This window comes from Delphinus delphis, chromosome 10, assembly GCF_949987515.2.
Source record: "Delphinus delphis chromosome 10, mDelDel1.2, whole genome shotgun sequence".
NCBI classification, from domain to species: Eukaryota; Metazoa; Chordata; class Mammalia; order Artiodactyla; family Delphinidae; genus Delphinus; species Delphinus delphis.
The window spans coordinates 63,403,023-63,429,272 of record NC_082692.2 but is presented as its reverse complement, the minus strand read 5'-3'; the positions used below and the strand labels follow the sequence as shown (position 1 = coordinate 63,429,272).

Genomic DNA, 26,250 nt, shown 5'->3' with positions numbered 1-26,250 from the left:
CAGAAGGCTATAGACCTCTGGGTTCCTCCCAGGTTCCTCCCCAAAGGCACCCTCCCGGCTCCTCCCTCCCAAGCCCCACCCCACCCGGACTCCACCCAGAACCCCGCCCACCTCAGGGCCCAGGCCCCACAGGGGCTAGAGAGCTGACGCCACAGCGCCCCCCAGTGCAGCAGGGCGGTCGAGTGCTGCGCTGCCTGCTGCTTCAGGGCCGCTGTGTACCGCAGCCCCTCCAAGCGCGCCCGCCGCTGTGCAGGTTCCAGCACCAGCTCCTGAGGAGTGGGGGGGTGGGTAGGGTGGAGGAACGGGTGAGTCCCGCTGGCTGCTTCATGTGCTGTCCCTGTTTCTCCACTCCGTCCCATCAGCCGTCCTCTGGGCCCACGTGTGGAGCAGCTCCCCGCCCCCCCGCCTCGGGTCGCACACCTGGAAGGCCCGACGACCGCGTGCCCGCTCCCGCTGGCGCCGCTGCCCACTGCTCATGAGCATGTCGTAGCAGGCATTCCAGAAGCCTGACATGAGGTCGTGGCTCTTAGCGTAGGTGTCCATTTCGAACTGCGACATGGTGGGCTGCACCTGGAGGATGGGACAGGGACAGGAGACCGGTGCTCGATGTGGGTCCCCAGCTCGCACTTCTCTGCCCGTGCCCCCAGCTCCAGGCACCTGCTTGTCGATGAAGTGACGCCATTCGGGGGTGGCACAAAAGGCCTGGAAGTCCTCGAAGAAGGTGGGGCTGCCGTTGGTGGGAGGCAGGGAAGGCAGCCCCCACTGCAGCCCCAGGGGCCCGTAGGCACGGTTCAGCAGTGTGCGCACCAGCGGTACCAGCCATGAGCAGCGCTCTGCAGCAGCGGCTGCAGCTGGGGGCTCCCCGTCCCCGGTGGGGGTCTCTGAGGCTGGGGTGTTCAGCGCCCGTGCCAGCGCCGCCTCCAGCTTGGAGAGCACATAACAAGCCTCCTCCCGGCGCATGGGCACTGCAGTCTGCAGCAGTGCGTGCAGCTTTACATAGGCCTGGGCGTGCAGCTGCGGACCGAAGGGGTGGAGGTGTCACCAGCTACTCCCGGAGTTCCCTATACCCACCACACACCCTCCCCTCACACCCACCCTGTGCTCACCTGTGGGTCCTCCAGCAGAATGTAGCCAAGCACGAGGCGCAGGCCAATCTGTGCCATCTCTCGGAGATCTGCTGTGCCATCGGCCAGGTGCAGCCAGGCCCCCAGGCGATCAAGCAGGCTGCACACACCTTCAAAGAGCTGCCACACACCATATATTCCAGGCGGCCATCACCAGAGGAGGCCAACAGCCCATGGGGCAAGAGCAAGGTGAGGTTTGGGCTGGAGGCCAGGGAGGGTTTGTACATACAGATAAACCTACGCTCACAGATACCGGAGCTGATGAACCCATGACGGCACACGTGTACTCATCCACCTCCCAGACCAGATGCCCTCAGGTGCACGAGAACATTGAGCACGTGCCCCTCTGAGCTATCATACCTTCTCACTCCACAGCTCCTGGTTACCGTGGCCCTCGGCACACAGGAAGTCCTGCAGCAGGCGCAGCAGCCAGAGCGCCTGCTGGGTGAGGCTGGCTAGGACCCCAAGGGGGGCCTCTTTGATGTCGGTCAGGGCTGACTCCAGCATCATCTCCAGGAGGCTGGAGAGGGGCGAGGGACTCAGGTGTCTACCTGACCGCCTTCTTGGCCCCAGGTTTCCCCGAGGCTCTTCCCCCTCCTGAGTCACCCCCTCACCTGCGCTTGATGCAGTCTGGTGGGCGCACAAGCGTGGCCGAGGCCCCCAGCTGGGTGAGCACGGAGAAGACCTGGCCGCGCTCCCGCCAGGCAGCCTCGTCACTGCCATCCACTCCCCGCCAAGTCACCGAGAACAGCACGTTGGTGAGCAGGTTACAAAGCTCCTCCTCACAGGTTTGCTGCGGACACAGGGGGTGTGTGGGGTGCAGGCTGGGGAGGGAGGCAATCACTGCCCCACTACCATCCCTGTTCAGCACGTCCGCCCACCCACTAGTAGGGACAGCAGGAAGCCGAGCCTTTGGCCAACAGCCGAGCCAGTCTGGTGCTAAAGGCCTAAACAGATGGTGTGGGCCTCAGCCACTGCCCGAGTTCCAGGGAGGATCCTGGGATTCCAGGACTCCTAAGAGGAGATGAGGTAGTTCACACGGTTACCTCACAGTCCTCACAGGCCTCAAGGACTGTCCTAGAATTCTCTGGAAGAATGCCATGGAATAAGCAGACGCCCATCCCCGGATCCAGAAGCACAGGCAGGACCCTTACAGCAATACTGCCCACGGGCCCTGTGAAGTCCCTGCCTCACAGGCTCTCTAGGGCCTTCTGAAGCCTGGTTAGTGCCCCCAACTCTGTCTCAGCATGACTTGCCCTGTTCCAGAATACCCCCCACCCCCCAGGGAACACACTGCAGATAAAAGCTACAAGGCGGCAGCGCCAGACCCGAATAGCAGTTGTAGCCCTGATGTCAAATAGGGCAACACCTGTGGAAAAGCTACGCTGCCTGCCCCGTGTCCCAGAGGTGCCCTCCCTTGGTGCCGCACGGTGGTAGAGGGTGGGCCGCCTCACCTGAGGGTTGCTTGTATTAGAGGTGTCATCCCCACTGATGGTGGGCTCTGGCAGGCTGCCATCCTCCAGCACATTGGAGAGACTGGAGCTGTGGCGGCCCTGGGCAATAGGGAAGGACCGGGGCCCATCCAGCGGGGAAGGGGTGCCAGGCTGGCTGGCTGGAGTGAGAGTCCCACTGCCACTGCCACCGCCAGCAGTATTGCCTGAACTCACACTGGCCCGTTCTGGGCCCAGCTCAAAGGGTGTGGAGAATGGGGAAAGAGCCTGGTAAAAGGCGTCAGGGTCAGGGCAGGGGACCTCCGCGGGCAGGAAGACGTCCGAAGGCTCAGGTGACTCAGTGGGTGGCTTGTGTAAGGCTGGCTCCGGGGAGGTGGGTGGCTCGGGGGTAAAGGGCAGGGGACTGCCAGCTGTGACGGCTTCCAGGACAAACAGCCGGGTCAGCACATCCTGCCAGCCGGCCTGTCGGGCCAGCAGCCGCACTACATCTGGCTGTCCGTAGATGAGGTGGAAGAGCTGCCGGGCCAGGGCACAGCAAGTGAGGGACTCATCCGACAGCCTGCCCCAGCCCCTCCTCCTGGGGCCTTTGCATGGGAGGCCTCCAGAGACCCCTCGTCACAGGCAAAGGCCGCAGGGTAGAAGCCGCCCCCCAACCCCCAACAAAGCTTTCACTTCCCACTCACCTGACGACAGATGTCTAGGCGGATGCTGAGGTCAGCCTGCAGGGACAGCTGCACCACAGCCAACAGATCTGAGAGGTTCAGGCAATCTGGGAAAACGGCCAGAAAAGGCCTGAGGGACTGACCCCAGAGAGGGACTGTGCTCCTCTGCTGGCTCAGCCTTGGTCCCTTGGTACCAACACCTTCCCTATTCCCACCTGCCCTGGTTCCTGGATCCACATCACCCCTCTACTTGGCCTGCCTCTTGGCTCCAACCAGGTAGTACCTGCCCCCAGGAACAGCTTGAAGAGGCCCTGGCAGAGCTGGGGGGAAACAGCCCCCTCCGGCAGGCAGGCAACGAGACCCTGGAGGCCACACTCTCGCAGCCGGAGCCGCTGGCGGCTGCGCTCAGGTAAGCGCTCATTCTGCTGCAGTCTGCGCAGGATCTGTGTAGGGGTCGTCATCATGGGGAAAGAGTTACTGGAGGAGGGTGAGTCACCACGCAGGCGTGTGGCTCCAAGAGAGGTCGGCAAAGGCAGCTTCACCCACCAGCCTAAGGCCTTCTGCACCTCTCTGGACTCAGGCGGGGGCCCCCGTGAATTAGGATGCCAGGGTCAGGAGTGAGCTGAGTGTACCTTGCAGACTCGGTCGGGCAGCAAGGGCATGGGCCTTGGCCGCACCAGCAGTGCCAGCAGCACCTCAAGGTTCCCTGGCTCCAGCAGGAAGACAGCCAAAGACTCCTGTGCTGGCGAGCCCTGCAGCAGTGCCAGCAGCAGGTCCAGCGCACCCAGCACCTGGGGATACAAAGTCTCACACTGAGCCGGCCACCCCCCAACCCTGAACGTGGTCCACACTCCACCCCTCCCCCTAGTCTCACCCTCGCCAACCTCCAGCTTACCTGGCCATCATCACCCGCAGCCGCCAGAAAGTTCAGCACCACCTGCAGGTCATCAGCGGAAGAGCTCCGCACCAGAAACTCCCGCGCCAGGCCCAGGAGTGAAGTCTGCACTGTGCGCAGGTCATCAGCCGCTAGGGGGTGCTCCCGCTGTAGGCTGGGCAGGTCCCAGCAGAAACATGCACCCAGGGCCAGGAGAACACAGGGGCATGGAGGGGAGAACAGGGCAAGTGGGCAGGTGAGCTGGGGGACTGAACAGACCTGCCCCCAAGGCCAGAAGCTGCAGTGTCAGCACCCCACCCCATCTGCCCCCACCAGCCTCACCTGTAGTGAGCGCGCAGAGCATCGAGGATGAACTGGACCCCATACTTCTTCCGGAGCTTTTGTCTATGCTCACGGACTATGCTAGACACGTACTGGATGTGGCCTAAGTGGGAATCGGCAGAGGGCTCAGGCTACCTGACTGAGCCGGGTCCCTTCCATCCTCCAAGACAGGGGCCATGCCCCTGCCAGACCTCCCTGCCCACCTCCACCCCCCACCAGGAGAGGGTCATGGTCCCCTCAGACGCCTCAGGGCAGATATGTCCCCCCAGATCACCCACAGGGTTATAGCTTCTCAGAACCTCCACCAACATCCCCAAGTCCCCACGCCTACCCAGGCGCACAGCAAAGTCACTAAGGGTCCAGAGGTGAAAGTTGAAGAGCAAATGCTGGTAGAGCAGGTACAGGAGGGGCCCACCGCCCTCGGCTGCCACCTGCTCCATCAGAAGCTGGGCAGACATGAGCACATTCATGTCCATGGCCCAGCTGGGGACCTGGGGGAGGACAGAGGAGCTGGGGTGAGATATCAGGCCCTGCCCGCCCACTCTCAGGCCTCCCAATTTCCACCCTGCCCTGCACAGGCAGATGGACACAAGCATTCTGCCTGCTCAAAACGCTTCAGTGGCTCCCTGCTGTCTCTGAAGTGCAAGCTCCCAGACTGCTGTGCAGGTGCCCTGCTGTTCTGCTACTCCCCCCAGACCCTCTTAGCCAAACCCTGCCCAGCCTTTCAAGGCCCTGCTCAAATGCCACCTCTCCCAGGAGGCCCTCCCTGACTGATGCCATCAGGCTCCCCTTCTTGGTCCCTCCAATCAGTCCCCTTAGTCAGACAGGGCAGTCCCCTCCCCGCCTGCCCCAGCAGGCCCCACCTTGCGCAGGAGGGCCCCAATGATGGCAGGCCCCTGGCACTGCACCAGGCTCTCCTGGTTCACAGCATGGTCCTGTAGGAAGTTCCGCAGCATCAGCAGAAAGGCAGCCACTGCATTCCTCTCCATTCGCTCCTCTACCGCCACCAGGAAGGGAACAGATGTACCTCAAAGGCCTGCCAGTGGCCACAGAGACCTCAAGCAGTCCAGTCCCCCAACCATGCCAAGATCTCCTCCCCCCAGTTCAGGCAGCAGGGACACCTACCTGAGGACCTGCCCAGTGGGAGAAGCAGTCCCTGGGTGGCGTTGTGGCCAGAGGTCAGTTCGGGCCCCACAAGGTCATGTGTTTCTGCTGGACCTGCCTCGGCTTCTTGGGGCTGTGTAGCCACTCGTTCCAGCAGGGGCAGCAGGGCACCCATGCCTCCCACGCAATTCACCACATCCTGCGGGTGGGGGCCCCCATGAGAGGGCAGCACCCAGCCATCTCCTGCCCCACTCCATCCCAGCAGACCCTCCAGCCTGGAAATCTGGGTCTCCTCAAGACCTCCCAGGGCACAGTGCCACTCCCCAGCCCGCCCTGTACACATGTGCCCATGCTCATGCTTCCTGCACACACTGCTCACGTGAGCACACACCTTCACGTCCCAGGTCTCCACCCTGTGGCCTGTCAGGCGGCCATCCAGCCCGTGACCAGGGGACAGGTCCAGGCAGATGTTGTTCTTACAGGCCTGCGGACAGGGGGTGAGCAGGCAGCAAGGCTCAGTGGAGGAGGTGGCAGGAGACAGAGGGTGGGAGGCAGGGGGACGGAGCGGGATTAAGCCAACTGCCCACCTCCGCAGTACCTGAGGTGAGTAATGGAGGAGCAGCTTGGTGCCAAGTTCATGCAGTTCACCCTCGGGCTTGAAGGGTGCTGTCTCATTGGGCCCTGGGGGGTGGGCAGGGGGGCTTCAGACCTGGCTGGGCTTCTGGCCAAACCCCACACACAGCCTGCCTCTTCTCTGCCTGATAAGAGGACAGACCCCTCCCCCCCCAGGGACACCTCACCTTCCCCCCGCCAGACCCCTCGTTTCTGGCCTGGGCACTTGTTGAGACCCAACCAGTTGGGTCCTGGGGCAAAGCGGTAGGGGCTGAGGCAGGGCACGGGGACGGCGCTGCATACCCAGGGTGCACAGGACCCGCAGGGCTGCCGCCTGCAGGGCTTCATGGAAGATGGCCACAGCCCCCAGCTCGCCCTCCAGGGATGTGGGGCTGCCCCACCGAGTGTCCTGTGTGCCTGCGAGGGTGGAGCTGATGCTGCCCTCCTGCAGAGGGGCCACCAGCCCGGACCCCCAGCCAAGCCCTGTGGTGGCCGGGACTGACTGGGAGCGGGTGAGGGAGGGGTGAGTGTGAGCCAGGGCAGCGGGGACAGGTGGCGCAGGTAGGCCCGTGGTGGTGGTCGTTGTGCGGTGCCCAGCAGAGCCGATACAGCAGGAGGAGAAAGGCTGTGGGGCCAGGGTTGGGGGAGTGGTCAGGTCACAGCAGAGCCTGGGGTTCCACCTGCATCCAGTTCCTCGGTGACCCCCAAGGCTGCACAGGCCCCAGAGGCTGAGGCCTGTGGGGTGGGGGAGGGGGAACACGGGGCTCCAGGCCCCACCCTGTCCAAGTGCCCCCAGCTGCCCAAGCCTCCCTAAACCCTGCCTGGCACACCTCACTAAGGGAGGGGCAGCGAAGGGGTGCCGTCTTCACCAGATGGCCGTCTCTGTAGACATGCACCAGGTTCTGGCTGAAGGGCCGGCGCCCGGGCACATGGACAATGGCCACACAGTGCTAGAACAGAAGCCACAACATCAGGTCACAGGTTGGGACGTGGTGTCCCCTCCACCTCCCTGGGCCACGAGGACGGAGGCTCACCCAGGCAGAGTCGGCAAAGGACACTTCAGGCAAGCTCATGGTCAAGTACTCCTTCCGGGTGCACACGGCCACCACCAGGGTCCCAGCCGCCGTGAAGAAGGCTTCAAACCCTGAGCCGCTGCTGGTGAAGAAGCTGGGGGCAGGCCAAGCCAGTTATGCCCGCTGGTTCTCCTGCTCACCCTGGCACCGCGCCCTGGTCCCTAGCAGTCACCCACCTGTACAGTTGCTTTCGCTGGAGCGGCCGGGTGGGGCCCGGGGCGGGTGTTACAGCCGTGGGGTGCAGACACAGCCAGGCATGGAAGGTGAAGCCAGGTCCTGGCCATCGCTGCACAGGGGGTACCATGATACCCGCCATGCTGGGCGTGAGGTCAAAGTAGCACAGGGCTCGTGCCGGGCCCTGGCGCCGGGCCATGCCTGAGAGCGCGCGGATGGTGGCACCTGCGTGTCGGGCAGCCCCGGCCTCAGCTCCACCCGGCCCTGAGTCCAGACCTGCTGGGGGACGAAGCAGGCGACGCAGCTCCAAGGGCCTTAGTGACACGTGGCCCAATGCTTGCAGCAGCGCCAGCAGCTGCTCCTGGCAGCGGGCCCCCAGGGCTGCCCCCTCGCTGAGTGTCTCCAACAGGCAGCCCACCAGACCGGCCTGGACACACGTGGCACGGCTGGCAGGGCAGCTGTCACAGAGCCACCAGAGGCGCTGTGCTAGGAAGAGCCGCAGCTCAGCTGTGGGCAGTGCTGGCAGCCACCGCATTAGCACCAGCACCGGCTGCTCATTGCGGATTGGTGGTGGCGGACACGTGCTGTGGTTGCCCTCCACAGCCTGCGGGTGGAGAGAATGATAGTTCCCGGGCAACTGGCATGGAACAGGCCACCCTACCAACAGTGGGACTTCCTGTCTCAGTTTACTTGCCTCCAGCATGGGACACAACGTGTGCCACCCCACCCAGCTCACAGGTTGTGTCTGAGGCTCAGGAAAGCCAGAGGTGCTCAGACAACCATTGCTACCAACAACAACCCTTGGCTTTCAGTCTAGGTTGGCCTAAACCCCAACTGCCTATTCCTAGGATCATCCTGGGGCTTGCTAACATGTAGCAGCTTCTGTTGGTAGCCCCATGCAGCTCAGAATCCTCACCCCAGTGACCCTGACACACAGAGTCAGGCCCCAGGTCACACATAGTCAACATGGTCCCCTAAGGTGGAGAGCTCACCTTCCGTGGTAGCCCTGACTCACTCCTGGCTGCCCTTGGGACCCTGCCCCCAAGCCCTTGCCCTCACCATGTTGAGCAGCTCTTGCAACAGTCGATGGGTGGGGGGACCGTGACTCTGCAGAACCTCTTGCAGGTGAGGGTAGCCGATGCGCTCCTTAAACACCTCCTGCAGGGACGTGTGGGAAAGGAGTGAGTGTGTATGTGGGCCCCAGGGCGCACTCACACCCTACAGGAACCCTGGAGGAGGCATCACCTTTCAGAGCCCCCTTGCCTGGCTCTGCCTCTGGGTCACAGTGCTAGCAGGGGAATGGGTCTACCTCGGAAGGCTGCAGATGGGGTCAGCCACAAGCGTCCTTCCGCCCTCCAGCTCTGAGCCAGGATAGCCAGCTCCCAGGACTCACTAATGACCACGCTCGCCCAGGGGCCTGAGCCGCACCCCAGAGGGCAGGATGGTCACCTCCCCAGCTCACTTGCTCTGACAGCCATCAGCCAGGCCTGTTCTAGAGACAGCTGATCAATTGAACTCCCATCCCACACCCCTACTACAGCAGGACCGCAGCATCCTCACCTTGGCGGAGGGGGAGCCGCTCATGATGCAGGTCAACACTCTGACTACGTGGACTGCAATGGCATCTGTGTCCTGGTCCAGTACCTTGGGGTGGGGAGGGACAGTCAGGAGAGGCAGGTGCCAGGACGTCGCAGCTGGCGGCACCCTGCAATAAAAGGGGTGCAGGGACAGGAACAGATGCCCCAAGGCAAGTAGCTGAGCTGGCTTGGGCCAAGGGAGTGTGGAAGCCCTGTCTGGGCCATACAGTGCTAGAACAGAAGCCACCAGGCCCTCTACCCTTGCCCAGGCTGCCAAGCAGCTGGGCAAGGCCCACTCTGACAGAGAAGCCAGGGAAGAAACCAAGGCTGGGAAGGGCCTCACTGGGATACTGGGACAGATCACCAGTGAACCCTCTGGCCACAGCCCTCTGCCCTCCACTGTCCGGTGGGTTTATGGGCCTCAGTCTCCGCCCATCACCACCCAAGCTAAACACATGTGCAGGCAGGCTGGCAAGTGTCCCATCACCCACGATGATTGACAGGGGGTTGGGGAATTTAGGGACAATCAATTACAGGATGTTAGAACCAGAAGAACCTTCGAGACTTGAAGTCCTACCCTGCCCCTTTCCCCTAGATCCAGGTGGGGATGCTGAGGCCCACCCTGGCTGCACCCAACAGCCAGAGGCACGCTACTCCTTCACCCTGCCCTGCTGAGGGGCTGAGAAGTCAGGAGGGCTCGGAGAGTTTGTCAGCAGGTGCCAGGCTGTAGTTTGGCTCCATGGGGCCCTTGGTCCCAGCTCTGCCTGACTCCCTAAGGGACCTCCGGCAATCTTTTCCCTCCTCCAGGCCTCAGTTTCCTCATCTGTAAAAAGCAGGGGTCTCACTGGCCTTGCCTGCTTTGTAGATGAATGGACATGCAGGTTCTCAGAAAACAGCCAAGTGCAATAGACACACAGGGCTGCTTCATGAGGACAAAGCCAGGGCGGGGCTCTGGAGGTGGGGGCCCAGGTGTTGAGCCACCAGAGAGAGGATGCCCCATGCAAAGCCCCTGACACCCCGCAGCCTCCTACAGCCCCCATGCAAGGTGAGGCAGGGAGCATGTCATGAGGGCATGAGGGGATAGGGAACTCCCAGTGACCCGCTTAGGGCAGGTGCGAGGATCCAAGCAAAGAAGTGGCCCCACGTGGCGGACCTCCTTCTCTGTGAGTGACCACAGCCAAATCCCTGAGTATCTGGCCTCTTGTTTCCCCTTCTGTGCAATGGGGGTGGGGTGGTTGAGTATCGAAGGTTCCTTCCAGGTTGGCATAGCCAAATCCCAGCTCCCAAGACTAATACAAGGCAGAGAACAGATCACAACTGTGCCATTTCCTAGGACTGGGATTTGGAAGGTAGGTGAGACAGCATGGGGGACCCAGCCCCATCACTAGGCTATACCAGGACTGGCATAGTTCCCCCTGCATAGTGCAGAAAGGCTCAAAGAGGGAGCCCCGGGGGGTGGGTGCCCAGGGATGTGGGTGCCTGAGCTGGTCAGCCCCAGGGTGGTACCTTCTGGACATCGGGCTCGGTCAGTAACCAGGTAGCCAGGTCACTGTCCCCCTCAGGGGGCGCCCGGGCCTGCAAGTACAGCTGTCGGGGGTGGGGGGGAGGCACAAGGTAGAGGAGGCAGAGGAGAGAGAAGATGAGGGAAGGGTGGGATTAGAGCAGGACCTGGGGCAATTGCCAGGGCTCCGCCCCATAGGGAAGGATGCGCCCTGAGCCCCAGGCCGAGCACCCCACCAGGCACTAGGGAAGGGTAGGGGAGCTGAGCCACCCATACCCTGCCCAGAGGGACAGAGCCGGGGGCAGATAAGTGGGCAGGGATAGGCACTGCATCCGAAACAGCTGAGCCTTCCTCCTGCCCCTACGTTTGGGGTTGGGGAAAAGGGAAACAAGGGGCCAGGGCAGCTCCCGTCCTTCTACAACACCCTCTTCATGTGGGGTCCAGAGCCATCCTGAGCCCCAGGCCCTCCCACTGAAGTGCAAGCCATCCCACCAGCCCAAGTTTGCTCATCAGCAGCTCGGCATCCACACGTGGTGCCCCCAGCCCCAGCCTGGGCCCTGCCCACCTTGCTGTTCTGGATGAGGCGAATAAGGTGTTCAAAGCAATTGTTGCTGAGGAAGGTGGCCTGCAGCACTGGCCGGTCCTCACATGCCAGCATCATGGGGATGGCATCTGTGGAGAGGTCAAGGGTCAGTCCTGCCCAAGCCTGTCTCAGCAGCGCCTCTGGTCAGCCTTAAACCTTCTTCCCATACTGCCCAGGCCAGCCTTTCCATCATAACTTGGGCCTTCCCCTGCTAGTGCCACCTCCCCAAGAGCCCAAGAGGCTATACCCACCGAGCATGCTGACCCGTAGGGTGATGAGGGCCTCTTCGGGGTCCAGGCTTGGCCCGGCTGGCCAGTCGGCATTAAGGACACGGAAGTAGCCCTCAAGCAGGGCTCGGAGCTCTGGCCCCCGGGGGGGGGTGCGGCTGGCGTGCAGGACATGTACCGCACCCACCAGTGCCTCCAGTGCCAGCGGCACTAGGCGGGGGTCCTGGGCTGGCCCGTGGCCCCAGCCCCGCACCACATCCAGCAGGCCCTGAACAGTGCCAGCGCTCACAGCCTTCTGCCCGTTCTCCTGCAGGTGTGGGCAGAGACGGGCAATGGGCAAAGGGCTCACCCAGCAGAGAGACTCTGAGACAGCCACGCTTGGGCCCCCAGGCTCCTCCAGGCCTACCTTCCCTCCTGCAAGGACAGCACCAAAGAGATGGATGAGACGCAGCAGGAGCACAGGCGGCAAGTGATCTGCATCCTGCAGGCTCTCTGATGGGGGTGGGGAGCAAGACAATGTCACAAAGCTTGCAGGGCTGTGGGTCCAGGGGACCACACAAGAGGTGGGTGCCCTGGGGTGGGAGTGGGGGGCTGGGTCAAGGAACAGGGCTGGGAGGCCCAATCTGAGGGAGAAGACCGGGTTCTGTGCTGAGAGTCTAAAATGTCATGATTCTATGCTAGGAGGTCTGAGGACACAGCCCTTCGTTGGGGAGCTTGTAGGGGGCATGGCCCTGCCCTGAGAGCCTAGCCAGCTCCCTGGAACCTTAAGCCCCAAAATGAGGACCCCAGGGTGAGCACCCCCCATGCACTTCCCCATGGCAACCCAGGGTTTAGTTTCTTAGATACAAGTCTCCTGGTCCCTCTGCCCTGTGATGGCTGGAGCGTCCCATGACCGGCTCTGGGGACCCTGCCGTACCTACCATACAGATGCTCCACACACCATCCCCCTACACCCCCACTGGGGACTTCTAGGGGCTTTCACAGCGTCATATCTGGGAGGCCCACCTGGCCCTGCTCCAGTAAAGCTGGACAGGATGCCAGGACACGAACTGAAACCCAGAGAGCAGAAAGGACCAGCCCTGGGTCACATGAGTGTGTGTGCGTTGAAGGGGGGAATGCAGAGCTGCCTTGACACCAGTGGGATGGGGTGGGGGTCCTCCCAGGGGACAGGGCTTTCAAGGTGAGGCCTGATAATGCAGTTGGCCTGGAAAGGATAAGGAAACAGTATGGGCAAAGACCAAAGGTGGGATAGTTGGATTCTAGGAATGAGAGGACAGGACCGTGGCTGGAGAGCGGAGAGCAGAGAGCCAGCGGGGCTGGAAAGGAAGGCTGTGGAGACGATTGGATTCTGAGGGTGTCAGGTCCCCACTGAGGAATTTACAGTAGGGGAAACAAAATCCAGTGTGTTTTAAGAAGAGTACTCAGGCTGTGGGAGAACAGAGGCAGGGACTTCCCAGGGGCATCTCCCCTCTTGGAGCTGTTGCCCCCGTTCCAAACCCAGGCCCGCAGCTCCCTGGTGCATCCCAGAAACACTGAGGTATTTCCTAGGCCACCACCTTCCCAAACCTGGCCTGCCCCTGTCCAGACAGCATCCTGCCAGGAGCCCATCTGAAATCCTGGCCAGTGTCTTCCAATGAGAGGAGAGGGGACACTCAGGAGCAGAAGGTACCCAGGGAGAATAGGTGGCCAGAGATGTTCTGGGGGGTCAGCTTCCCCGGGAGTATGGGAGCAGGAAGGGGAGACACCTAATGTAGACACTGTCCTGTGGAAGAGAGGAGACTGGGTGGAGCTACAGGGACAAAGAGATTGGACCAGGGAGTTTTAAGATGGTCCAGATCAGAGTGGGGTACAAGCAATGGGGGGTCCCAAGAGACAGAAGAGAAGGGGGAAGGGAAATCGACTCCCCCGCAAAAAGAAATTACTCATTTTGTGCAGGCATGCCCTTCCTCTCCTCTCTGCCCCTGAACTCCTACTTGCCTTTGGAAGCCCACTCAAATTCCCATGGTTCTTCCAGCCCTGAGTACAGCCACAAGTGGGTCCTATCCTGCATATGCAATGGGGAACCAAAGGAGGGGGCTCATGTTTGGGGGCGGGGCCAGGCGGGCCGGGGGTGGGGCCTGACCTCGGAAGAAGGTGCTGAATCCACAGGGCAAAGCCGCCGGAGGGAACTTGTACTTGCTCTTCTCCTTGGAGCTGATGACTTCCCTGGCAGGTGGGGACAGGGTGGGCAGGGGCCGAGGTGAGGCCAGCACTTCACTCCTCCTGCGTCATCCTCCCCCTCAGCAGCCTGCACACCGGCCCCTCCCACCTCTGCACCTTGGCCAGTGCGGCCACCCCCATCCTGTCCCGGGCCTCCTCTAGGTCCTCCGCCTGCGGGCTGCCTCTCACCCACTGTGCTGGCGCCGCCAGGTCTGGTAGGGGTCGAAGAGGCCCTCACAGAGGAGCAGGGCATGCAGGGCTACGTTTTCCAGCTGGGACCCATGGCCCTTCTCCGGTGGTGGGGGTCCTTTCAGCTGTAGACATGCAGAGAGGGTGAAAGGGGGTTAGCTGGGCCGTGGCTACCACCTGCCAACCCCCAGGGTAGAGGCCACCTCACCTTGGCCACCAAGCAGGTCAGCAACGCCAGCACCCGGGGCACCAGCACCTGGCCCCAGCCTGCCTCTACATTCTCCGGGTGCCTGGGAAGTGAATGACGGGAGAGGTCCCGGTGACAAGCCAGCCCCCACCCCGGCCCATAATTGCACATTCTCTCACCGTGGAGAAGACAACAGGGACCCACCTGCAGAGGATGACGAAGAGCTTGAGCAGCAGCAGGGCTTGCTCCAGGTCCCCCTCGTCCAGCCGCTCGGCCAGCACGTGCAGCGCATCCCGAGGGAGCAGCGGCACCTCTGCACCTGCCTCCTCCGGCCTGCAGGGAGCGGGGTCACTAGGCGCCGAGCATCCCTCAGTCTCCCGCCCTCCATGTAGCTCCAGCCTCACCTGCGTGGCTCCAGAGAGGAGAGTGAGATGCTCTTCTCGAAGGTACCCACAAAGGCCTTCAGCCACTGCTGCAGATAGCCCAGGTCCTTCTGCAGGCAGAGGAGTTCAGGGGAACAGTGGTGGGGGCAGAAGGGGCACAGTGGACAGGGGAGGGACAAGGGGATGTGGACAGAGGTGGAAAGTGAATGGGGGTACACAGGGATTGGAGGCAGAGCAGTGGGGGTGGAGAAAGGTAGGGATGGGTTGGGGAGGAGGACAGGAAGCGGAAGGTCAGCATCAGAGGACTGCCTTACATATTGACCACTCTCTCAGGGCCCCCATCTGCTTTTCTCAGCCTCCCAGTCTCCTCTCCCACTTCCTGAACCCTTGGGGACCCAGGCAAGCCTGACACAGGCAGGGGAGGGACTTAAGTGTATACCTTCCTAGGGCACGGCTGTGGCCCACAGGGGTGCTATAGGTAAAGGTCTCCCACTCACCAGCCTCCCTGAACCCAAAGCTATGAGCTGGGCTCTCGCCTGCCACCTTCTCCCAACTCAGCAGCCACCACCTCCAGAAAACCTTCCTTGACTGTATATCCCAGGCTGCATGTGCACTATCGACCAGGCAGACCCACGCACACACACACACCCCCCCCCCCACCTGTACAGGCAAAATGCCCTGCCTCACCTTGGGAACCTCCGCCCACACCCTGGCTGGTTACCTGGACCCCAGGCCCCAGAGCTGGTTCCATGGGTAAGAGGGACAGCGGGCTGAGCCCGAGTTTGGGCGCCACCAGCCAGGGAAACTTTGGTGTGAACGGGAAACGTCCCCTCCCACCCTGGCCCCTGGGGCAGGAAGCGCAAAGTCACGGTGGGGGAAGGGGGCCGCTTCCTCCCGGCAGACCGCAGGGATGTGGGAGGGCCTGGGGCACCCAGGGCCCAGCAAGAGAAGCTGTGAAGGACCCAGCCTAGCACCGGGGGTGGGGCCTGCAGCACAGATGGGCAGGGGTCACATTGCCCTGGGTGGGGCTTGTGGACAGAAACTAGTTCTACAGGCGTGAGGTCCAGGAGAACTCCAGGACAGGAGTCAGGCCAAGCCTATCCAGGGACAGGTTGTGGTCCGCGCTACCACAGTGCCCTTCATTCAAGGCACCCACAGCTCCCTGACCTGGGGCTAAGGCCTCAGGCCCAGGCAATGATGCTGAAGGACTCATCCATACCGCTGCCCCACCCTCCTCCTGCATCCAGGCTCCCCATCTGGCCCTGCTGGTCTCTTTGCTCCAGGGACACTGGTAAGCCCTGGACTAGCCCTAATCTGTTCTAACCTCTAAGCCCCTCCCAAGGCATGGAGTGGGTGGTGGCCTGGATCTGAGCTCCTCCTTCCACACCAGCCCCATCTGGAGGACCCACCCTAACCAGCATGGCCCAGAGAGCAGCTTTCTTTCCCAGGGGTAGGGGGGAAGGGCAGGGACTATACTGAACATGTAGGGGCAAGGGACACACCACAGACGACACCCTGAGACTGCTCCCCAGGTGCCACGGGCCTCAAATCAAGGACCTCCACAACTACTTTTGCATGGACGGCTAATTTTTTTTGCCGCTTGTGGGCCCCAGACCACAGGGCCAGGGCTGAATGGGCTCCAGGGAAGGGGCCTGACCCCAGCAGACTGGGCCAGGCCCCCAAAAAACCTAGACAGAGCAGCCCTCCACCCTGTGGTTGGACACCTTCCTTGTACATTTTATCACAGAGCCAAGGCCCAGGCAATTCAGAGAGGGGCTGGGGCCACCAAGGTGCAGGCCCACACCGCTGTGACTTTTTGCCTGTCAGTTACCTTTGGCGACCTCTCCACCCTCTGCCGCTGGCAGCCTCCCTGCTCACCTACCTCTGTCTATACCTCTCCTCTCCACAAACCAGCAAGGACATCAACATGCCCAACCCTGAAAACACCAGAGCAGGCCAGGGCTCTTAGACCATTTCTTCTGAACCCTTCCCACTGCAAATGGGAAAACGGGGGGCCCCAGAGGGGATGCCTCGTCCACTAGCACAGTTGCAGCTCAACCTCTGTTCTAGGCCAGGATCACTCATGGTGGCTAGAGCCAGTCAGCCCAAGCTGACCACATGACCCACGACCCTGCCTCAATGACCCCACACATCCCTCCCTACCTTCAAAATTGTCCCAACACCATCCTCCCTTCTTCTAGCCCCAAACCACCCCCAGTCAAGCCACTGTCTCTCCCACCCAAAACCTGCATCCTTCTTGCCCACTACAGCTCTGCTGAGCACCTGTAAGCCCACATTTGACCATGTCCTCCCTCCCTGACCCAAAGATAAAAGGCTTAATTGGTAAGCCAGGCATTCTGGGCCCCTAGTCCAACCAGGGACTCCTTCTCCAGCCTCTCTGCCCTCCCACATCTGTGATTCACATTCTCCTGTGCAGGCCTCTGATCTCCCCATGCCCCACTGCCATCTGTGACTTGGGCTTTTGGTACTTAAGCAGGAAACTCCCACCCTCCTCATGGCCATCACCTGGATCGGCCCTCCCAGACCTGATGGGCCCCTCAAACTCTGCACACCCCTGCTTTCTGTCCCTAGAACCACACCCTCAGCGTGTCCAGTCCCGCAAACTTCCAGCAGGTCCAGGCTGGGCTGGGTTCAGGTCTGAGGCAATCAAGGCAGCAGCCTTTGTGGGTTCTGGAGGGGCAGGAGGGGTCTCTAGAGCACAGTAGTAGGCAGGGGTAGGGGTAACTGCCGGTCTTGACTCTGGGGGTCTCACCTCTTCTCCCGGGGAATCCTCAGCCTGGCTCTGACCTGGGCCCCATGGCTTGAGGCTGCAGTGCTGGGGGGTGAGGGAGTCCCTGCAGGCACCGGGGCTGGGAGGCAGGGCAGAGCAGGGGCCTTGAGCATGGAGGCACTGCTGCATGCCGAAGGCTCCAGAGCCGGCAGGAGGTGGCTGTGCTGCTCAGGAGCCCCACACTCCTCTCAAAGCTCTGCCTCGCTGGCTCCTCCTTCCCTTTCCAGCTCAGAACAGGAACATCGGTGGGCCAGCCCAGTCCCCACCCCAACCTGACTGGGACGGGGTCCCAACCCTGCCCCTCCCATGAAGGCAGGTCAGGAGCAGTCACACTCCTCCCAGGGCCTTGCAGCAGGGGAGAAAGCTGTGGGTATGGGGGTCTCAGAGTCACCCCTGTAGGGACCCCAGTCTATGCCCAACCAGCCCTGAGGACACTCAGTGCTGGAGGAGGGGAGCTCCCACGGGTTGGTTAGGTCCTGGGTGAGCGTGGAACTGCCACTTCCTCAGAACTTTGAGGTAACCCGGCAGGGCTGAGGGCAGGCGGCTGAGGCATGGATGGGTGGGTAGGGCTGTCTTTCAGAGGGACAGGGACCACTGAGCTCCTGACACTGCTGCCTGAGACCTGCGTGCCTTACCCCGAGCCTGACATCAGGCCTGGCTTGCCCTGTGTCTCAGGGACCAGATCTTGCCCCAAATCCCCCATCCCCAAAGTTCCTTAAACAGTACCCAGCGCCCCCAGGACCCATCAGTTACCACTACTGTCTGAGCAGCCAGTCAGCCACCCTACCACAGGCCCAGGGCACGTCCACAGCCTCCCCCCGACATCCGAAGCCCGCCACGGGTGGTGCCCACCTCATCTCCAGCCTCACATGCCATACTCACTGGCTGCCCCACTGGATATTACTCACTGTCCCCACTGCCACAAGTCTGCATGCGCTTTGCTCTCAGTGTTTCCTCGGCTTAAATGTATCCCCATCAGAGCCAGCACCTTCCCCAAGATGCAGCCCTGTCTGGTACTTCAGAGGCCGGGGGTGCCAAATTGAATGTGGTTGAGGGCATGGGTTCTGGAGTCCAGATCTGATTCTTACACTCGGTAGCTTACTAAATATTAATCTCTCAAAAGGGAACTCTCCTACACTGCTGGTGGGAATGTAAATTGGTACGCCCACGATGGAGAACAGTATGGAGGTTCCTTAAAAAACTAAAAATAGAGCTACCATGTGGTCCAGCAATCCCATTCCTGGACATATATCCGGAGAAAACCATACTTTGAAAAGATACATGCACCCCAATGTTCATGTATCATGAACAGCACTATTTACAATAGCCAAGACATGGAAGCAACCTAAATGTCCATCAACAGATGAATGCATAAAGATGTGCTACATATACACATTAGAATGTTACTCAGCCATAAAAAGAATGAAATAATGCCATTTGCAGCAACATGGATGGACCTAGAGATGATCATACTAAGTCAGAAAACAACAAATATCATGTTATCACTTATATGTGGAATCTAAAAATTGATACAAATGAACTTAATTACAAAACAGAAACCCCATCACAGATTTAGAAAAAAAACTTATGGTTACCAAAGGGGAAAGGTGGGGGGGGGAGGGATAAATTAGGACATTGGGATTAACATATACATGCTACTATACATAAAACAGATAATCAGGGCTTCCCTGGTGGTGCAGTGGTTGAGAGTCCACCTGCTGATGCAGGGGACACAGGTTCGTGCCCCGGTCTGGGAGGATCTCACATGCCGTGGAGTGGCTGGGCCCGTGAGCCATGGCTGCTGAGACTGTGTGTCCGGAGCCTGTGCTCCGCAATGGGAGAGGCCAAAACAGTGAGAGGCCCGCGTACCGCAAACAAAACAAAACAAAAAAAACAAACAGATAATCAACAAGGACCTACTGTATAGCACAGGGAATTCTACTCAATACTCTGTAATAATCTATATGAGAAAAGAATCTGAAAAAGAATAGATATATGTATAACTAAGTCACTGCTGTACAACCGAAACTAACACAAATTGTAAATCAACTATATTCTGATATAAAATAAAAATGAATAAAATAAAACAAACGATTAATCTCTCTGCTTCAGCTGCCTCTTTAAAACCATCTCTTTGCTTAACAGGTAAAGGCTCTCCAACCACACCCACCAGCATGTGGTAAGGTGAATGGGGGCTCCACTCCCAAATTCACGGGCTCTGCCTTCCCAAGCCCTTGGCATTCCAGGGCAACACTCATCTTCTCCCCACCCACCTCCATGAGTGACAGATGAGTGGCAGACCTTGGTTCACTGGCAGAGCCAAGGTCCCATGGGCCACTCCCCAGCTGGCTGTCCCAGGCAGGTGGAATGGGAGGATCTTCATGGACCCCAGGTTAGCGCTAGAAGGAGGGTAGGGAGAGAAGACTGAAGCTCCATAGTGGTGACTCTTCCCAGTCAGAGCTGCCTAGGTGGTAGGGAGCACCCCATCTCCTGGAACAGGCAAGCAGAAATGGGATAGGGTGGGGTGGGGCCTGACCAGGATGACCTCCTTCACGTGTGGGGGTCTCCCCACTCAGCATGAGGGGGATGGCAACGTCAAGCTGAAGGTGGCCTTTGGCTACACCAGGACGACTGGAGGTCAGACTTGGAGGGCCTCGGGCCAAGGAACGAAGCAGGAAGATGGGGACTTTGCCAGGGGCAAGGACAACTGAGGCTAGTGGTCCAAGGGCCTAGGTGGCTGGGCCAGTCTCTCCCCCTTACCTGGGGATGGGGTCTTGAAAGGCATGGACCTTCTGGTCTCCATAACACCCTTCAGGGTTTAAGCTTCCCCTTGTCCTATCACTTTGGAAAACAGGCATTTCCTTTCAGGGTCCCCATGGTAACTGACCTGTTTCCACAGTGACCCCACACTTCCACATCAGCTCCCCAGTTGCCATAAAAGCTCCAGGGATTACCAGCCCCTCCCCCAACCCTGGACTCTGTGCTACTCTCCCCATCACCTCAGTCCCTCCGTCTTCAGTTGCCTCAGTAATAAAGGCAGGTAGGAGGAAACTCTGGTTGCCCCTTTAAGGTACGGAAGAGGGTTGCGGGGGGGGGGGGGGGGGTCAAGCACCAAGGAGGTCCTTTTTCCCATTTCAAGATGGTAAACTGAGGCAAAGGAAGAAATATGACCCAGCTAAGGTCTCGGAGGGAGCAGAGGGCCTGACTAGGTTTCCATGAGGCAGTAGAGCTCATCAGTCAGGGGTGAGGGACCAGGGAGGGGCGGGCAGAGCGAGGTCAGCTCGGGCTCTGACCTGACCTTCCTAGAACCCTGAGTCCTCAATAGCATAAGCAGAGAGTTCAGCCTAGGCTCCCCACCTGAACCCTGACTGTTTGCCCTGTCCTGACTTTTGGGACCCTAAGTACCCCTCAGCTTTCATGCTCCCCAACGCTCCCTTTCACTGGAGGGCTACTGAGCAGCACTACTGCTCCAGCCTGAAAGAGGGCCACTCAGCTGCATATTTTGCATAACCTCGACAGCCACCCAACTGCTAGCCTACTGGGTGCGGCCCCAGTCCCCTTATCCTCTCCCCCACTTCCTAAGCCCTCACTGGGGAAGCCCTGCCGGGTTGAGTCCTCTGGATGTGCCCCCACCCACCCGACAAACTTGCCGCTCACAGTTCCCACTGCCGTGTGCTTGCTCCGCCTGCTCCTGTGCGCTCAGCCCTCCAGGCCCAAACTCAGGCCTCTGGTAAGACATCCCTGATCAGTCACCCAGACATTCAGCTAATACCCAAGGAGCACCGGCTAAGTGTGAGGCGTGGGGAAACCGCAGAGTAGCAAGCACAATGAGGGTTCAAGTGGGGACACGCCTGGGCTGAGGTCCAGCTTGGGCTGCGGGAACAGGCGGGGAAGGCCTCCTCAGACAGGAGGGAGAAGGCTCCAGGCAGAGGACACAGCCTGTGCCGTCCCAGGGTGCAGGCCCACCTGAGTCTTCCCGCCCACAGGACTACACCTTTCCTGGGTAAGGGAACACAGGATGGAGACTGGGCCAGAGCTCTGCCAGGCTCTGCCCCAAACCTGTCCAATGACCTTGGTACAACCCTGCCTTGGTTTCCCCACTAAGGCTCTGAGGGGCTCAGACTGAGTGATGTCCAGGGGGCACTCTGACCCTCCTTCCTCCTTCAGTAGCCACCCACAGCCCCCTCACCCACTCGTGGCCCCAAGAGGTAGGGGGTGAGCAGGCATGAACCTGGGGTCTGTGAGGGGAAAGGAAGGGCAGAAACAGGGGTGCTCCCAGGGCGGGCCTAGACCTACAACTGGGGAAACAGGTTTGCCAGCTGATGTCAGCTCTCACTGTTGAAGGGAGGGGCGAAAGTATTGGGGGAGCCTACTGGCTGGGTAGCTGGCCATTTCAGGGGTCTCTCAATACCCTCTCTCAGTTCGACCCCTTACCTTATCTTCCCCTCTCCCCCAAGTACACACACAATAGGTCCCTGGCAGGGCTCAAAGTAGCACAGCCACCACTCCCTAGGAGCTCAGTACAGAGGGTGGAGACCACGTTCCAGGAGCAGAAGCAGGACCAAGCCGGCAGGAAGGCAGTGCTGGGAGGCTGGCTGAAGCTTCCTCTCCCCAGGAAACCTGGCCCCTCCCGGCTCCTGGGTTCACACTCATATCCTGGATTTGTTTGCCTGGCCCCAGGCCGTACCCTGCCTGCCCAGGCTTCTAAGGCTACAACCAGCTAGCCTGTGCCCCACACCCGCCCTGTGAGGTGAGGAGCTGGAGCAGGAGAAGGGACTCAGCACAGATGAATGCTAAACACCTGTGAGGGACTGACCACTTGCAGAGGTCAGCTAGAAGGGGCAGCAGGAGGTAACCACGTCGGAGGTACCATCCTGGGAAACTGCCGAGACACCCTTCCCCAGCAGCATGCCACCCAGCCTGAAGACCCACCATTCACAACCCTCAGTCTCGTCCCCTCGCTCAAGCCCCCCCCCGTCGCCTGATCACAGCTGAAGAAACTGAAGACCAAGAACCTGCCCACGACCACGGAGGCAATCGGAAGCTTGATTAACATCCCTCAGACTCATCACCTTGTTCAAGCCCCCCTTTGCCTGGTCACAGCTGAAGAAACTGAAGACCAAGAACCTGCCCACAACCACGGAGGCAATCAGAAGCTTGATTAACATCCCTCAGACTCATCACCTCGTTCAAGCCCCCCTTTGCCTGGTCACAGCTGAAGAAACTGAAGACCAAGAACCTGCCCACGACCACGGAGGCAATCAGAAGCATGAGGGCCAGGGGCAGGTTTCCTCCCAAATCTTTTGCTCCTTCACAAGGACCAACCTTTGGCGATGGAGACAGAGAAGCTGGGGTGAGGGGATCCAATGGGGCGGGGAAGCAGGAAACTTCTCTGGCCTGGACCAGCCATACTGGCTATCCCTCTGCACAGTCCAGGCCACCGGAGGCCAGGACTGTGCCAAATTTACAGATATGGAAGCAGAGGCTCAGGGGTGTAAAGAGCGTGCCCTCGGTCACACCAAAGACAAACTCTACTCCATGCGCTGCCTCCTGCCGGGTGCCTGGACTTCTCACCACCTAAGCGGGCTCAAGAAGCTACGGCCCTTATGGCCTGGACTCCTGATCTCTGGGGCCCAAGTCCTGGCCTGCAGTCCTGGGAGACAGTCGGCTAGCCTCTTCAGAGGGCCAGCTGATTCGAGCATGAACTTCCCCCTAGTGACGAGATCAGGGGCACACAATAGTGCATTGTGCCCAAAGCACACCTGAGCCAGGAGTATGATGCCAGGCAGGTGCAGGGAGGAAGGCTGGTGCTGGGTGAAGGGGAGAGGGAGCCTTACCCTGGCTTCTCTCCTTGCTGTGAACACAGAAGGAAAGTGGGGGCCTATGTGTGCGAGACACAGTTTGGGGTACACCTGGGTCAGAGTTGCTCCCTTCACCTTCTGAGGCCACTTGAGGTAGTCTCTGAGGAAGGACGGGGAGCTCAGGAGAAAATGGCCTCCCTCCATCCCTTTCAAACATCCCTCCCACCTCACCCGCATTCCCCATTTTCACCCCCAGCATCCAAGGCGAATCTTTGCTTTGGGCTGGACCCCCTCTCCCCCGTAATCCACACCCTGCCCCCCCCCGGGGTTGGGGTGGGGCCACCTGGGGTCAAGGAGGAGCTCACCACCGGCAGTTCACCGCAGGGTATCTGAGGAGTTGACTCAAGTCAGACCGAAGTAGGGACGCCCCCCTTGCATGCCTGGAGACCCCCAGCCCACTCAGACCCATCAGGCGACCACCCAACTGGGCTGCGCCCACAGGAGTGGCACGCCCAAATTCAAAGTAAGCCTCCCGCCCCTTTCGACCCGGCCAGCCTTTTTTTTCCCCCCAGGCCTCAGTTTCCCCATCTGTAAAAGGGGTAAGTGCCCTGTCTTGGTCCAGGCCCCGCTCCTCAGGGACAACCGAGGCTGCACTGTCCCCACCCAAGAGGCTCTTGTAAGGTGCGCGCCCGCGAGGGCCGACCCCCAGGTATAAGTGCCAGAGGCACCAGCCGGCCGGGGTCGCACACGTGCGTGCGGAGCCCGAGCACGCCCGGCGCGTGCGTATACACGGCCCAGGTGGCGCCGGGCGCAGGTGCAGCAGACGCCGGGCGCGCGGAGCTGTGGGCACGGCGGGCGCGGGCTCACCTGCGCGTAGTAGAGTAGCCACAACTCGTAGAGCCGCTCCGAGGCGGCCATGGCCCGACCAGGCTCCAACCCTGCTGCACGCCACCTGCCGCCGCCGCCGCCTCCTCCGCGCCGCCCGCCGGTTGCCCTCGGCCAGGCCCATGGGCGGAGGGCGTCACTCCAGGGCGGAGCGGCGCGGTACTACTGAGGGAAGTAGTACTGGCCGCCGTCGCGCTCCTCCTCCTCCCGGTCGGCCACCGCCCGGCTTCCTGCGCTTCTGCAGCCGCCACCGCCGCCCCGCCTATCCCGGGACCGTGCAAAGGGCGGGGAGCCCGACAGGAGGAGGAGCCTGAGGTCAGGGCGGCCCGGGCGGGCGCCCAGCAGCGCGCCCAGCAGCCCCGCCCCCCCCGCAATCCGCGCCCTCCGGAAAGGCCAATCTGAGCCCCCCGGACTAGGGTCTGGGTCAGGGATTCCAGGTTTGCCCTACGTCTAGATCTAACCGGGACGCAGCCCGCCTGGCTGGAAAGGCCACCATTCGTGGAAGGGACAGGCTCGCGGGATTGGGGGAAGGGGCTGCGGGCCGCGTGCAGATGGGCAGGGTCCTTCAATAACTAACGAGGACAACAACCGTGACAACCACTTGTAGAGTTTACCACGTGCCAGGCGTTGGTATAAGCGCTTATGGGGAGACCGAAGTGTCACTTTTTTAATCCTGTTGTTAGTGGAGCAGGATTGTGTGGCAGGAGTGCGGGGGGGGGGGGCGGGAGGGGGGATCAGAAAACAGCAAGACAAGCCTGAAATAACTCCGGGGGAGCAGTTCCTTCCATCCGTTGGGCAGATCCCTGGAAGATTTAGGTACTCCTCACCTCGCCTGGATCCCCTCCTCCAGGAAGCCTTCCTAGATACTCCAAATGGAGGCACCCTTCACTCCGGGGCTCAGCACTTGATTCACATTTTTTTTCTTTAACTTCAAGAGGTTAAAGGCTAAAGGGTACCTCATGCTTCTGTTTAACAGGCAGAGAAACTGGGGCCCAGATGGGCCAAATGAGGACCACCTGGGCAGCATGGACAGGGACAGAGGCCTGACTTTCCAGAACCACTGCCACCATCACCCCTGGGCCTCTTCCCCCACCTCCCCCTACTCTCCTGGGAGGTGAGGAGGGCCCATGGTGTTGGGCAGGGGTGAGGCCCTTTGTTGGGGCTGGGGGGAAAGTTTGTGGGACCCAGAGAGTTACCATCAATTGGAGGAACTGACCAGCCTGGAGCCCCCTAGACCTTGGGTGGCCAAGAAGAGACAGACTCTGTCCCCATACCCATCCTGTTCTGTCCTCCTGGCTTCTTGGGCATCTCCTCCACTCTGGCCTTTTCTTCTGCCCCATCCATCCTACTTCTGACATTTCCTGAACACTTACTACATGTGTATTGGGTACTACCTGCGTACTAGGCCCTGGCAGGGCACCCCACCTGATGCAGGGGAGAGGGCACCAAAAGGCCCAAGTTACAGAGGTCAAGAGGGTCGTTTGTGGGGGCCAGTTGGACAGGGGTCTGTGGCACTGGGGATCTCTGAAGGGAACTGGGAAGCAAGGAGTGGGTGTCCACCTGCTGTCAGCCTGGGAAGGGAGGCCACAAGCAGGGAACAGCTTTGCTGAGAGACAAGTCACTCTCCCTAGGTGGGAGGAGGTGTGGCTCTGGGGACCTGGATAGGCTGTCAGAAGATACTGACTTCAGTCAAAGTGGTCTCTCAGTTGTCAGGGCATGGTAATTGACTTGGGAAAGGATACCCTGGCAGCTCCTGCTGGGAGGCAGTGCACCTATCGGCCGAGGCGAAACCAACTCTCAGCTTAGTTCTCAGGAACTAAGCTCAGGGTGGTCCCTTAGGGCCCACTGGGCCCAAGTTGGGGTTTGCTCTTCTCCAGGTTAGGTAGTCTGACCCTGGGTACTTTGCCACCCCGGGGGCGGGGGCCGTGCGGGGGGTTGGAGGTGGGAGGGGATCATCCATGAACCCAGAGGAAAATGGCCATTCAGCCAAGCCCTGCTCTGCTTAGGTTTTGTCTGAGCTGAGAGTGGACAGAGAAGGGCCCAGAGGCCCATGAACAAGTGCATCCAGGAAGCCACAGATAGCTTAAGAGGAAAGCAGAGGCAGACCTCTTAGGCTGGGATCAGAGTAGAGAGTCAGGGAAGGCTTCGTGAAGGCATTCGAGCCTTTAAGAATCAGGAGAAGTGGACAAAGATGGGTCGGCGCATTCCAAGTGGCCAGCCAGCATGGTTGGCGCTTAGGTAAAACCAGAGCGATTGACGCGCTCTATCCTCCTTCACTCAGGTCTGGTTCCTCTTGCCGCTTTTTCCCTGATCGGCATTGGACGAATCGAGCCTTAGCGCCTTCTTTGTCGACCCCCGAAGAGTTAGACGTTCTGTGGGGGAGGAAGAGGGAGGGTCCTCCTGTAGCAACTCAGCATTGGTTGGCTTTCAGGACTTCCTGCTCTCCCATTCTCGCCCCTGGATTGGCCGTGAGGGGTTCGTCTAACACCTTGGGCCTGCGCGCTGCGGGAC

The 26,250-nt window shown here is 60.5% G+C and overlaps 1 protein-coding gene across 2 annotated transcripts in view; it reads right to left on the bottom strand.

The window, feature by feature from the left end:
• NBEAL2 (neurobeachin like 2) overlaps window positions 1-23,946 on the bottom strand; it is a 30,709-nt gene extending 6,763 nt beyond the window's left edge. The window contains exons 1-33 of one of the 2 annotated variants that reach the window (XM_060022349.1): window positions 23,722-23,946; window positions 14,284-14,372; window positions 14,084-14,212; window positions 13,901-13,982; window positions 13,693-13,817; window positions 13,427-13,509; window positions 11,711-11,796; window positions 11,329-11,611; window positions 11,060-11,166; window positions 10,500-10,580; window positions 8,977-9,060; window positions 8,476-8,574; window positions 7,419-8,020; window positions 7,204-7,336; window positions 7,000-7,119; window positions 6,473-6,794; window positions 6,156-6,238; window positions 5,949-6,041; window positions 5,579-5,756; window positions 5,317-5,450; window positions 4,785-4,944; window positions 4,454-4,556; window positions 4,133-4,286; window positions 3,870-4,028; window positions 3,521-3,680; window positions 3,259-3,344; window positions 2,579-3,091; window positions 1,739-1,917; window positions 1,485-1,644; window positions 1,107-1,244; window positions 658-1,014; window positions 421-570; window positions 112-269 (exon numbers count right to left, since the gene is read on the bottom strand). In XM_060022349.1, the coding sequence (XP_059878332.1) occupies window positions 112-269; window positions 421-570; window positions 658-1,014; window positions 1,107-1,244; window positions 1,485-1,644; window positions 1,739-1,917; window positions 2,579-3,091; window positions 3,259-3,344; window positions 3,521-3,680; window positions 3,870-4,028; window positions 4,133-4,286; window positions 4,454-4,556; window positions 4,785-4,944; window positions 5,317-5,450; window positions 5,579-5,756; window positions 5,949-6,041; window positions 6,156-6,238; window positions 6,473-6,794; window positions 7,000-7,119; window positions 7,204-7,336; window positions 7,419-8,020; window positions 8,476-8,574; window positions 8,977-9,060; window positions 10,500-10,580; window positions 11,060-11,166; window positions 11,329-11,611; window positions 11,711-11,796; window positions 13,427-13,509; window positions 13,693-13,817; window positions 13,901-13,982; window positions 14,084-14,212; window positions 14,284-14,372; window positions 23,722-23,772 (5,441 nt within the window). In that variant the 5' untranslated portion in view covers window positions 23,773-23,946. Of the gene's footprint in view, window positions 1-111; window positions 270-420; window positions 571-657; window positions 1,015-1,106; window positions 1,245-1,484; window positions 1,645-1,738; window positions 1,918-2,578; window positions 3,092-3,258; window positions 3,345-3,520; window positions 3,681-3,869; window positions 4,029-4,132; window positions 4,287-4,453; window positions 4,557-4,784; window positions 4,945-5,316; window positions 5,451-5,578; window positions 5,757-5,948; window positions 6,042-6,155; window positions 6,239-6,472; window positions 6,795-6,999; window positions 7,120-7,203; window positions 7,337-7,418; window positions 8,021-8,475; window positions 8,575-8,976; window positions 9,061-10,499; window positions 10,581-11,059; window positions 11,167-11,328; window positions 11,612-11,710; window positions 11,797-13,426; window positions 13,510-13,692; window positions 13,818-13,900; window positions 13,983-14,083; window positions 14,213-14,283; window positions 14,373-14,983; window positions 15,057-23,721 lie in introns of those variants that run through there. The other variant, XM_060022350.1, reaches the window with a different exon arrangement.
• Window positions 23,947-26,250: the final 2,304 nt, after the last annotated feature.